We start from the raw sequence: 12,996 nt of genomic DNA on the forward strand, positions 1-12,996 counted from the left end.
CAAAGCACTTAGAACAGGAACTGCCACATGGTAAGTGTTAAGTACATCTTACCTATGAGTGTTATAAAGATGCTCTTTAGCTCAGGTCTCATTTCTTCTCCAAGGATCCATTTTCACATAGAAGATGGCAAGAAACTTAATAATTGCATATAATTTATAATTTTATAAATGTAATATTTTTCTCTCTGTTGGTAATGAAAATGGATTTATGGGGCTGGACTACTTTCTTCTGTTGGAGATTTTTTCCCAACTCATTTAATGAGGCAGACAGATGCTTTGTTGTCCATAAATGTGGACATTTTACCCAAAAGTGGATTTAAAGTCTCAGAGAAAACAATCTGATAAAACACCTAGCTTCTTGCTCAGTTGCTAAAAAGACATAAATACTTTTTTTTTATATTAACCAATTTAAACATGGTTTCATTAGAATGACATCCTGGTTGAGCAACACTATGCCAAAGTTTCTTGTGGTGTTGTAAGCTAATATGTCTTTATTGCAATAGCCCAAGACAATCGGACATTCTTGATACCTTGGTTTCTGCCTTATCAAATATAGTAAATTATGGGCATTTAACCATGAAATGCTTGTAGACACTCTGGCAATACGAGACATGGTCCAAGCACTGTTTATTCCTTTAATAAAATAATACACCCTATGCTTCTCCTGGAGGGGTTCTAATATACAGAGTTTTCTAAGGAACGTTTTTCTTTTTAGGGAATATAAAACGTATTTAAACGTATACATTTTATACGTCTTTAAATACGTCTCTTTAGAAACGCCACATTATGAAAGGTTTGTTTGCTGTATTTTGTAGTAGATGGGTTTTAAATTATAGGAGTTTGTGAAGCCAGATTTAATATCTTGGACATAAATGCATTTAAGAACAAGTTTTGGCGTGGAAAAGGCTGTTTTTGCCTTCTAGTAGCTGGTGACGAGGATAACAATAGCATCAAATTTCAGACAACATCATCAACTTTATTAGAATATTATGAAATACATTGTAATTGTTGCATTATGTTTAATTTAGTCCATTTCAGACCCTTTTACTGTTACTGCCAGAGGGCCAGAAGTTTTAAATGCATTTTCCTTTTCTCAGACACAGATATGGCTGCCAGAAATTAAAGAAAGATATGTCTGGAATTCTGCATAAAAGTAGAGTTATTTAATCAACAGAGTTTACAGGAAAGCCTTAGATGTCAATCTGATTTGAGGGAGAGATTTTGGGGTTTTGAAATCTTTTCATGAACCAAGCTAACTTTTAAGTAGCCAGGCGATGAATGGCTCCTTCAGCATCATGGTTATATGTAAGATACTTAAATTGCTCAGGTTCCAAAGATGCTTTAGCTCACTTCAGAGAGGCCATAGTTAAAAGTCCAACATGGATAATTATATTCAATCTACTCATATCTTCCACTTCACTTTTAAGTGGAATCCTTTCCTTCAAGGGTATATCCGGCGTCGGCAGCTCATGAATTTCAGTCTTGTACTATGGCTTTCCTTATTATATAAAAACAACAGTGTGTTTTGATGAGAGGTTTTTAATGAATGTGCTTTATTGAATTTTGACAGTTGTTTAAGTTTTCTTAAGTGAGAAGAATACAATTGAAAATGAGCATGAAAAGTATAGTGAAATGAATTGCTATGCTCTTGTGTACCATTATATGTATTTTTAAATGTTTCATCTTTAAAATCTTGATTACCAGTTGATAAAAGTTCTTAACATTTGCAGTTAAGTTAATTTCTTAGAACTAATTTATCTTTCTGTTTTATTATAGGTGGAAAAACCAACCAATTGAATCTCCAGAATACTGCAACTAAAGCCATTATTCAAGGTCTTATACCTGACCAGAATTACACAGTTCAAATTATTGCATACCATAAAGACAAAGAAAGCAAGCCAGCCCAAGGCCAGTTCAGAAGTATGTATTTGCACATCTTAAAGGGGTGTCATGGAACTCTGTCTCAGTATTACATTTGTTCTGCTGTATACATTGTTTAAGGGGCTAAAATCTGAAGACTCTTTAGATCTGAAGCGATCTTAAAAGACATTTGGTCCAACGTTTCATGGGTTTCCTCTATGCCGAATGCTCTCCTCCGCTTTCCCATTAAATTGGACTTCTACTTATCAAATGCTCTCCCTGACCCTGACTCCACACCTTACTCGGACACCTCTCCTAAGAGCCTGCTGAGCGTTAGAACTTTCCCTCTTTCTAACTTATGAAATTGTATTGTAATTGCCCGTTTACTTCTCTGTGTCCCCACAGCCCTCAAAGTTTTTCAGGACAGGGGCTTGTTTATTTAATTCCTTCCTCTCCTGATAATATTTTGTGACTTTTAAAAATTTTAATTAAAAAATCTTAACTTGCTACTTCTCAAAACTTCTGAACAAAGACATTTGGTAAATCCACCTGCCAGCAGAACACACAGATGTTTTAAATGTTACATTCTTTTGAGATTTGCACTGTCTGGAAGCTCTGGAAAAGGTTTCTTGATATTTTCAGTATAAATCAGCCTTCTCTGTCATTATTGTCTCAGTATTGGCTGCACTTCAGTTTCTGGCCTCACTCATTTCTATATGAGTGAGCAAAATAAACTTCTTCAAGTTGGCAAGAAGCAGTAAAAGGGATAAGGAGAAACGATTCATTTTACCTTAGGCTGAAGGTATTGCGGTTGATTATTCCACTGAATGAGAAACTTAAGGAAACAGAGATAGCCTTATAAAGCTTTCCCAATAGCTACTTACCCAAAGCCCTTAAAAGGAACTGCAGTTGTGTTTTGCTTGTTGAGCTCTGCTGAAAATAATCTTCGTGCAACAGTCTAACTGGTTAAATATATTGTATGTAAGCATATTATTTTATTTTTTAGCTATGCTGTTTTTATTGGCAAGATAGAAGGATTAGTTTTGCCCAAATAACTGCTTGTTAAGAATGAAATTAAAATAACTTTGGATGGCTTTCTTTTCCATTCTGCATTTCAGTTACATTTTTGCTCTGTGGGAAATGGAATGGAGCCTGAGCTCTCCTCCCCAGGAAACTTCCATGGTTAAATCCTGGAAAATGTTGATCAAAACAACCCCTGGGCCTATAGGTTTCCAATCAGTGCAGGGATCTAGATTCTCCATGAGCCCATCTTCTGACACTCAGGAGAGTGTAAGCAACAATCTTTGGATTTTGAAGACAGAATGCTATGTGTGGTCTGCTGGGTATGATTCCAGATCTGCCCCTGAGCTATGTGCTTTTGGGCAAACAACTCCACCGATTCCCACCTCAGTTTCCTCATTGATAAATGGCGGTGATGCTATGTGTCTATTATTGGGTGAATGAACTGACTTCAGCACATGGCTGGGGCATGGTAGTTACTATGATGAAAACCATTTCTGCTCCTGCCAGTCTGTTTTCCAACTGATTTTACCCCCTGTGTGATGGGGACAGCAACTTGGTGTAGCATAAGTCTCCTTATCTGAGACCTAAAAGCCCAATCTCTAAAATGACTGTCATTTTTAACCTTGTTTATCTTTACACTGGTGTTATGGTTTGCCTATTTGGGAAATCCTTTTTTTCAGCCATCATTTTTCCTCTTTGGAATGACATTTTATTAATCTCTAGCTGCAAAACCCCACCAATATTTCAAAGCCTGGCTCAGATGTCACCTTTCCAATGAGGTTTCCCCAAGTCCCAACCTCTGGAATTATTCTTTCTCACATCTGTTTCTATCTCTAGCACTGCTTGGCACAATTTTCCTCGCAGCAAAGTGGCAGACTTATCTTTTTTGCAGAATGTTAGCAATTTGAGGGCCACCCTATGTGTGGATGGGGTTGAAATTGTAGATTTTGGAATTATCCATAGAACGGTGAAAATTTAAATGTGGAATGATAAGGTTATAGGTGGGTGTACATAGATGCAAGTCAACTTTTAGTAGGTGATCTTATTTCAGGAGTGGAAGTAGATAAAAGATCCAAAGACTGAGAGTGTAAAGGAGTGGCTATGGGAATAGGAGAAAAAAACAGAATAATACCTTCATAAAAACTGAAAACAAGGAGCATTGAAAGGGAAGGGGGGGAGGGTAGTCCAAAGTGCCCAACACTTATAAAGAAGTTAGGAAATGAGGTCTGAAAAACATGAATTTAGAAAATTAGGAGACCAGTGGGAATAGCAGGATTGGGGCATCTTATATTATTCATGTATTTATTTTTTATCTTGGAATTTAATCTCTGAGTACCAGCAAGCTAAAGAAGGTTTCTCCGTAAAGGAAAATAATAAGATTAGAGGAACACAATCTTGGCAAATGGCAAGTCTCAAACTCTTTCAACAAAAGACTGAAGCCAGTGGAAAGAAAAAGAAAACAGGATGAATAGAGCAATATCCTGGGGAAGGCAAGTGGGTCAGTTCAGAGGGAATCATGGCTTCTCTCATACCCACCCTCCAATAAATTTGCTGATTTGCATGAAGTGGGTGTAACAATTAAATGAAATATGTTACCATAGAATCACTTCTGTATCTTCACAAGCTATTTTTTTTTTGTGCAGAAACCAATGCCAGTTGGCAGAGGTCTCCACTGCCTCAGACAACTGAAGGTGCCAAGCAATGGTAGGAAAAGTGCTGTAGAGTTTTCAGTGGAAAATGCAGTGGAAAGTTAAGCTAGCGGTGTAGGTTGATATGAGTGTATTTAAGGACCAAAGGTATTTTTGATCCGTGGATATTTCCTAATGAAAGTCACAAAGCAACAATATCATTTATTAAGAGAGAAAAATTTTTGGAAGTATGAAAGGAAATCATGATGGGATTCTCTGCCTTCTATCAAAGATATAGGAGATCCTAATAAGGACATTTATGGGCAAGATCTTTCTAAAACAGGATCAAACTCATAGGTTAGATCTGAGGGATATGAAGATCTGACTCAAAGCCTGTCCGAAATGTATTGGTTTTGTGATACAAGCTTTTGATACTCAACGTTCTGGTCCTTGATTCCCTCATATATGAATGCCAACTTTATAGCAGTTATGAAGGATTAAATCTGTGTGATGTGTGTGCCCACAGTGAGTACGGGACAAAGTAATTCCTTAAGTGCTTTCCATGCTTTCCCATAACAGGAATGAAAATAAAAGCAGTGCCAGTCTTTGGAAAAGAAACCCTACGACAGAGCTAATTTCTACTTAATACTTTCAGGACTTTCGAGGGTTTTATTGAAACTCATTGAATATTTTCTTTTAGACTTTAATGTATCATGTTGCTTTATTTCTATTTTTTCTTCCAGTTCAAGATTTAGAAAGAAGAAAGGATCCAAAGCCCAGAGTCAAGGTTGTGGACAGAGGAAATGGGAGTAAACCAACTTCACCAGAAGAAGGTCAGATTTTCTCACAGATCAGGTTTTTTCGGGAGGTTGGGTTGTTTTAATCACACAGGCAATACAGGCATACATGGCTTCCAGTCCTGTCATGACTGCAGAGCTGATGTGAAGGTCTCCTTCAGCCCCCTTTCCTTTCTTCCTTCCTCGCATGTGATAACTGTCAGCACTTCGGCATGTGACCTTCCAGGCATCTTCTTGTAAATATGCAGACATATATGCACAGCCTGCCGTACTATGTGAGAACTTCCCATGTCACCCGTATAGATAGGCTGGGGTAAATTGCATGAACTCTCCCATTTGCCTGCCTGAATTTGAAGGCTGCCTTTGCCATTTTCAAACTTGGGTGATCTTATACCAATTATCCAAATTTCTGTGTTTCTCTTTCCTCATCCATAAAATGTGGGTAATAGGATTCACTTCATAGAGATCTTTGGAATTAAATGTGTTGACATGTCAAGTACTTAGACTACCGGATACTATTCAGTAATGCTAACTATTGTTAGTCTACCTTATTCCTTCTTTTAATCCTCAGATAGCTAGAATCCTATGATAGAGACTATCATAATTTGTTAACTATTCCCCTGTTGATGCACATTTAGTTGTTTTCACTATTGTGAACATGCTGCAACAAATGTATTTATAAGGTGAAATTGCAGCATTTGAACATATGCAAATTTTATAGTTTTGATAGTCTGCCAAATTGGTTTAATTTTTTTCAATAATTATATTTCTGCCAACAATGTGTGACTGTGCTTGTTTCCAGACATTCTTTCCAATATTTGAAGTCCTCAATATCTTAAAAGTCACCCCAATAATATCTAATTACTTTAATTTACATTAGTCTGACTACCAGTGTGGTTGGGCGGTTTTTCATATTTTTGGTGGTCATTTGTATTTTTCCTGTCTTTGGTCCATTCCTTGTTTTTTTTTTCTTCTTTTTTTCTTCTTTTTTCAGTTTCTAAATGTTTCTAAACATTTAGAAACTTAAAATATCTTGGGTATTAAACCCTTTTTTATTTTGTTGTTATATTGTAATAATATAATAAAGATCTTTGGCCAGCTTAAGAAAACAAAATAGAGTTGAAGCTGTGTATGTATTCCCATATATTATCTTCCCTCCCTGCTAGAAGGCTGCCACTAACTTGAATTCAGTGTTTGTCATTCCAATATGCGTCTTTGTCATTTTACTTCAGATACAAAATATATTAATATTCATTTATGCATATATTTATATATGCATTATTAACCATGTATTTATGTATTCATACTTTTACATTTCATTTACATTTTATCACAACATATGTATACTTTTGTAGCTTGCCTTTTAAAATCAGTATTAGATTTTTTTAAATGAAAATGAGCAGCCACCTTTTTTTACCTTTCAGGTAATTGACTTTAGGTGTTCCAGAATTTTTGTTCAAAATTAGAGATGTTGGAGGTTTACAGAAAAAAATCATGCAGATAGCAGAGTTCCCGTATACCTACCATCACACACACAACACACAGTTTTCCCTATTATTAACACTTTGTAATTGCACTAGATGGTACCTTTGTTACAACTGATGAAATAATATTATTATAATTATATCATTAACCATATAGTCCATGGTTTACATTAGGGTTCACTGTTTCTGTTATACAGTTCTTAGTTTTGTTAAAATTTTTATTATATAATATATATAACAATATTAGATTTAAAAAAAAATTTTTATTATTTTTTTATTTTTTTATGTTATAATATTAGATTTTTTTGAGCTATTCATTTTTATTTATGTAGAGTCAATTTATTTCTCTTCTTTGCTGTGCAGAATAGCATTCCATTGGAAAAAATAGCCCAATGTATTTAACCCTTCTGCTCTCCATATTCCCAATATTTTGCTATTACAAATTTGCTCTAAATATCCTTGTTTATGTCTCCTTATGAGCATGTGGTAGCATTTCTCTAGGGCATTTACCAAGGAGCCATGTCTTCAGTTATATATCCATATCTTCAACCTTTGTTGTTGATCCTTTGCATCCTCAACATACGAAGAAGCAGTGAAGTCATTGTGTTCTATTACTTGTGATTTTTAACTGGAGTCATTTGATTAAGATGAAGCCTTTATTTCCCTTTGTAATGAATAAGTAGTTTGTGGGGAGATATTCTGAGACTAAATAAATATTCTATTCCTCATTAAAATTTCATCGCCTTGTTTTAGTATCCATTGATTCTTGTCTTAGTCAGTTACTACTATGATGGTAATTTTAGAGCTCTATCATTCATTCTAACATTTATTGGTTGACATTTTAACATAAGAAAGGTCTTTTCCTTTTGCCACATTTGTCTATTTATGTCAGTACACACTCATGGAGTTTGATTTAATTTGATGGATCATAATCCATTACTATTATTTATTTTGATGCCCAAACTGTCCAAAATTTTCTCAGTGGGAGCCATTTCAATCTGGTTCCTGTGTTCATTTTAATATATCTCATCACTCTTTAAGCCTATTCTTACTTTCTGGCATAAGTCGTACATTCCAGGTTTTGTACTTTTCCTTGCCCCACCCTGAAATCAACCATTTCTTCAAAGAGTCCTGGTTTCTTTATGTGGAGAATGGTATTTAGAAACCAAGCTGTGGATACCAAGTGTGCTTATTGCTATGGGGGGTGTCATTGCTTCTAGGCTCTCTCAACTGAGAGAGAGAGAGAGAGAGAGAGAGAGAGAGAGAGAGAGAGAGAGAGAGAGAGAGAGAGAGAGAGAGAGTGTACGCTAATTACATAATACTTAAATGATAGGGTTCATCCTAGCCTTCTATCTTTCCATTTTATTACTCTCTTTCAAGACAGTGAGAACCTTAGCTCCTAATATCCTCAATTTATCTATTTTTATGTTCAGACACAGAAAGTAGTTTCACAATTGCTTATTTATACAGACAAACTGCAAAAAACAAGTCTATTACCTAAAGTTCAATATTTGCCTTTACTCGGTGAATTTAATCAAGTATCTGTGTTCCAAAGGATCTTGGATTATTTCTTTTCTTCCATTCACTGTGGTCTTTTTATGCATTGAAATAAATTAGGTTAATCTAGGAGTATGTAATATTTGGGGGGTGGTATGTAAAATTTTAATGTGGTTCCAAATGTCAAGAAGTATACAGAAGAGTAATACTCAAAAGAAGGACCGCTTCTCCCCATTCCTTCCACCCAGTTTTACTCACAGTTTCACTGCTTTTAAGTAACCAAACTCACTTGTCTCTGACTTATTTTTCCTATGTTTCTTTCAGTAAAAACAAAGTTTGTTAGTATTTGATAATATTTTTATGGAGGATTTAACGCGTAAGTTCTCAGATGAGTTTGACGTGGCGTTCGTTGAGACGCAGTGCTTTGAGAACGGCGTGAAAGTCCAAATCTACCTTCCACCCATAGATTAGAATTTAGTTCTAGACATTGTGAGTCTTGCTGGCTATTCCTAAAATGTTCCAAAGCTCTTTTCTTTTCTGAGATACATCTCCCTCTTGTCCTCCCAAAACCTAGGATTAAGTGAGACAAATCAGAAAGGACCATGGAAATTTGAGGTTAACAATGCCTGTGTCCTGTTAAACACTAATGTACACATGTGAAGGAGGAACAGCCATTCGGCAAGCCATTTGCTTACTCCCTGAACAGCTTAGCAGAGGCTGGAGTTATCGGAAGGTGTTTCTTGTAGTGGTAAGGAGCTGGGTTAAGGTAACAACTTTCTGGAGGCTTTTGGAAAAAAGGTACAGCTCTCTTTTAGGTGAGGGCTCCCATGAGGTATGGCAGGAGCCATGAGGAGTCTGTGAAGGCAAGTGATTGTGTGGGAGGATTGTCTTAAGAATCAGGCTATAAACAATTGTGCCAATCCAGGCTTCAGTTAGGGTTCTTAGGAGGCTGGGGTGGGGGGTAGGCAATAGTGAAGGCTGCAGCCAAAGGAATTCTATTGTCATTGGGCTCTTTTTGTGACTGGAGACAAAGGGCCCTCCCCACCCAGGACTTAGTGCCTCTCTCCCATGATGTGGTCCCATGATGCACATTGAACTATGCTGCTCTTTGTTTTCCCTACAATCTATACTTTTTTTGTACAAGAGTCTACACTGATCATGGCTCAGCCACCATCAGACATATTTCTCATATTTTAGAATTTTTGTTGAAATACAAAGAGCTGAAATCCTTAACAGAGGCTGCTGTGCAGTTAAATAGTTACTAGTTTTCAATCCAGTGTACATGTTTCTTCAATAATCCAAAACAAACTTGCCAGCAAATGTGGTATTTGCCTTCGAGCATAATATTGGTACATTTGCATCAATGGCTATTTCTCCTTTGTGATCCAGCTTTCTCTAGTTATTTTTGGTGTTTTGCGCAAGAATGCAGAGCCTGATTAAGAAAGATTATGAGATAGAAAAAAGTTGTATTGGGTTTCCTATTTTCACTTAATGATTTTCTTTCAGTTAAGATCATTGACTCTCTTTGCTTTTTTTAAACACGGATTCTTTTTCAGTTTTCTGCAGTGAGCACGTAAGGGCAGGGTCTCAATGATCTCATTTTCTAGGGGTGGGTGGGGTGCAGCGTTGAGGGGAGGAGATGAGCTTAAGTTATTCTTTCCAGGGATTGGCAGACTATAGCCTGCAGACCAAGTCTAGTTCTGTATCTGCTTCTGGTGACAACCATATCATTTATAGTTGCTTTCCCACAATATCAGAGTTGAATGGATGCAACAGAGATTGTATAGTTCACAAAACTAACATATTTACTATCTTGACCTTTTCAGAAAAAGTTAGGCAATTCTTGCTTTAAACTGCTTAAAACTTTTGAATGTGTTGGAACAGGATCTCTCTCTGAACTGAGAACTGAATTGCTCTACTGAGGACAGTTAGTCTATCTTGCTATTTCCAGTGAGAATTGCATAGGGTGTGCTATGCACAGGATCTTACTTGTGTTCCCATATTTGGTTTATTTTTTTCCTAAACATGAGAGCTGCCGAAAAATTAGTTGTGAAGTTGAGTTAATAATATGTGTAAAGTGCTTAAAACATAGTAAGTGCTTCGTAAGTGTTGGCTATTAATATTAGAATATATCGTTTACAAGGTTTAGTATAATGATAGAATAATCTTGTATGCTTTTCATTGAAGAATGAAGGCATAGAAGAGGTTTGGTAATTACTCCCTAGTGCTGGGCCCTGATTTAGGCACTGGGGATTGAATGATGAGTATGGGGAGCAGGACTGTATCCTCTTGAACTCACATAGTCAAGCAGGTTCTTAAAATGTGTTCCCAATATCTTTTTTTGGAGAAGAGACAGTTCTGAATTATGCCTAGTCATTATGTCGAGTGTAGCCGGGAACATGTCTACCCTCAAAGTGGCGTTTCACTAACTGGCTTCACTTATTGCTCATTGGTCTTTTGATGCGCCTTAGTGCTCACATAGTTAAGAGATCAGTTTAGAATTTTACTACCTTTTTGATTAGCTATTCTGTCCTAGGATCATGTCCTAGTCCTAGGATCATATGTCTGGTTAGACAAGAGTGGGGCCAGCAGGGATTTTAATTGAGGCCAGAAGATCAGCTTAAGCGTGGGGGAGTCAGTAGGTATTGTGGTTAATGCTGGCTTGACCCTGACTGTGAGTGAGGGGCAAGGAGTGGGGTCCCCAAACTAGACATCGGGGTTAAGTTGTGGCTGGAACTCATGCCCCAAAGGACTTTTTGGAACGGTGCTTGGCCCCTAGTTAATCCTCTCTAAGTGTTTCCTCTTCTTCTCTTCTTGTTCCTCCTCCTCCTCCTTATTCATGTTATTATTATAATGATCATTTTCTGGACATTTAACATGATTACCCACAGCAACACCAAGCTGGACTAGAAAATCTCTTCCCGTCAGCCCAGGGAGAATACAAGGAAGCCCCTTTGTCAATGCTTGTGTGCTTAGCAGGGAAAAGGTTTCCTTGAGAATTCATGACCATGTGTCTGTGCCATTTGCAGGTTTAACCTTCGTATTTACACTCCTCATGTGCTCTGGGAAACTCCCGTTCAAAAAATTAATATAAAAATTGCTCAGAGCTTGAAGAGAAAGTAGAGTTCCTGGCAGAAAGAAATGTACAGTCACCTTTGAGGCAAACACACTCAGGTCAAATTGTAAGGACTGCCACAGACAAAACTGTGGCAAGGAGGAGCTTACAATCCAAAACTTCAAAACACAGAGGAAAACCATGTGCCATGAGTAAGAATCTGAATACACAATAAACGATGAGCTCAGAGTCCCATGGAGTTCAATTATTGAATGATTATGTAATGATTAAAACATAAACAATTATTATTAAAGTCTTAGAAACATTCAAAACAAGAGAAGTAAAGAAACACAAATAAAAGAATAGGTAGATCTGAAATGAGACCATAGAAGAGAAATAGTTCTCATGTGGCTACATAAAAAGAGCTCCACCCAGAGCATGCTAATGAAACTGTAGAACACCAAAGACTAATGTAAGATTTTAAAAGACAAAAGAGGAACACGCAGGAAGCAAAAGGCTGATAAGCCTGTTTCTAAATGCTGGGGATCTAACTACATGCTGTTGTCTTTTCTTTAATTCTTTAGAGGATTTATTTAAACCAGTTTTTAAAAATGATGTTAATTGACTTAGTTGAAGCATAAGCAGGTACCTTGATAGCAGAGAGAAAAGAAGACATGATTCTTTCCCACAGGGAATAATGCTAGTTCCTAACTTTTTTACATGTTTTCACTTAAATTTTAGAAGAGAATTGATATTTAAAAATTTGGCATTTGCACTGTTTACTTACATGTTCTCTTCAGAGCTAATTGAAATACTGTTTTTAATTCCTGGAATTTGAAAATTTTTTTCATCATTTCTTTTCTTCTGTTGCCTGAGTTTCCTTTAAGTGATCTACTTTTTCTAAAAATAAATTCTAAGGGTGGGCCATGGTGGCTCAGCAGGCAAGAATGCTTGCCTGCCATGCCAGAGGACTCGGGTTTGATTCCCGGTGCCTGCCCATGTAAAAAAAAATAATAATAAATAAATAAATAAATAAATAAATTCTAAGCAGCTTATTAATTAGGAATCTTTTGGCTTTGATTGAAAGAAAGACACTCTAAGTAGTTTAAGCATAAAAGAGAAAGTACTGTCTCATGCATTTACAGCATTGGTGGATCAGCGTCTCAATCCTGTACCAGTTATTCTCTCTCCCCCCTCCATCTCCGAGGTCTGCTTCCTTTGGGATACTGTATTTACAGGTAGGCCTTTCTATGGAAGTAATGAAATAGCCAAGAGGTCCAGAATTACAGGGTAGTAAGTACCCTTATCTCATATGCATAAAATGCTTTTTTAATGTCAATTTCAGAAAAAGCCTCAAAGGGAGTTTTTATTGGCCCAGTGTGATTTTTATGCCTGTTCTGAATCAACTGTTATAAGCAAGGGAATGCAATAATCTGATTGGCCACAACAGGGACTCCATGGGTGGAACTGGTCCTAACTGAAGTGCATGGATTGAGAATGGAATTGGGCAAACATATTAAATCAACTACAAAGAGTTATAAAGTGTTTGTCTGTAGGTTATGTCCAAAATGTGCGCTATTAAGATGGACTTGCTTCTGCCACTGCATGGCAGAATTAATCCAAAGTAAAGTTGCAACTACCTGTTGAACATA

General features: G+C 36.7%; 1 protein-coding gene across 4 annotated transcripts in view; it reads left to right on the forward strand.

The window, feature by feature from the left end:
* The window catches only part of COL14A1 (collagen type XIV alpha 1 chain), a 219,066-nt gene that overhangs the window by 33,144 nt on the left and 172,926 nt on the right, over window positions 1-12,996 (forward strand). For all 4 annotated transcript variants that reach the window (XM_077167556.1, XM_077167558.1, XM_077167557.1 and 1 more), the window contains exons 4-5: window positions 1,777-1,920; window positions 5,255-5,344. In XM_077167556.1, coding sequence (XP_077023671.1) covers window positions 1,777-1,920; window positions 5,255-5,344 — 234 coding nt within the window. The remainder of the gene's footprint in view (window positions 1-1,776; window positions 1,921-5,254; window positions 5,345-12,996) is intronic.

Source organism: Tamandua tetradactyla, chromosome 6, assembly GCF_023851605.1.
Source record: "Tamandua tetradactyla isolate mTamTet1 chromosome 6, mTamTet1.pri, whole genome shotgun sequence".
In the NCBI taxonomy this organism is placed as follows: Eukaryota; Metazoa; Chordata; class Mammalia; order Pilosa; family Myrmecophagidae; genus Tamandua; species Tamandua tetradactyla.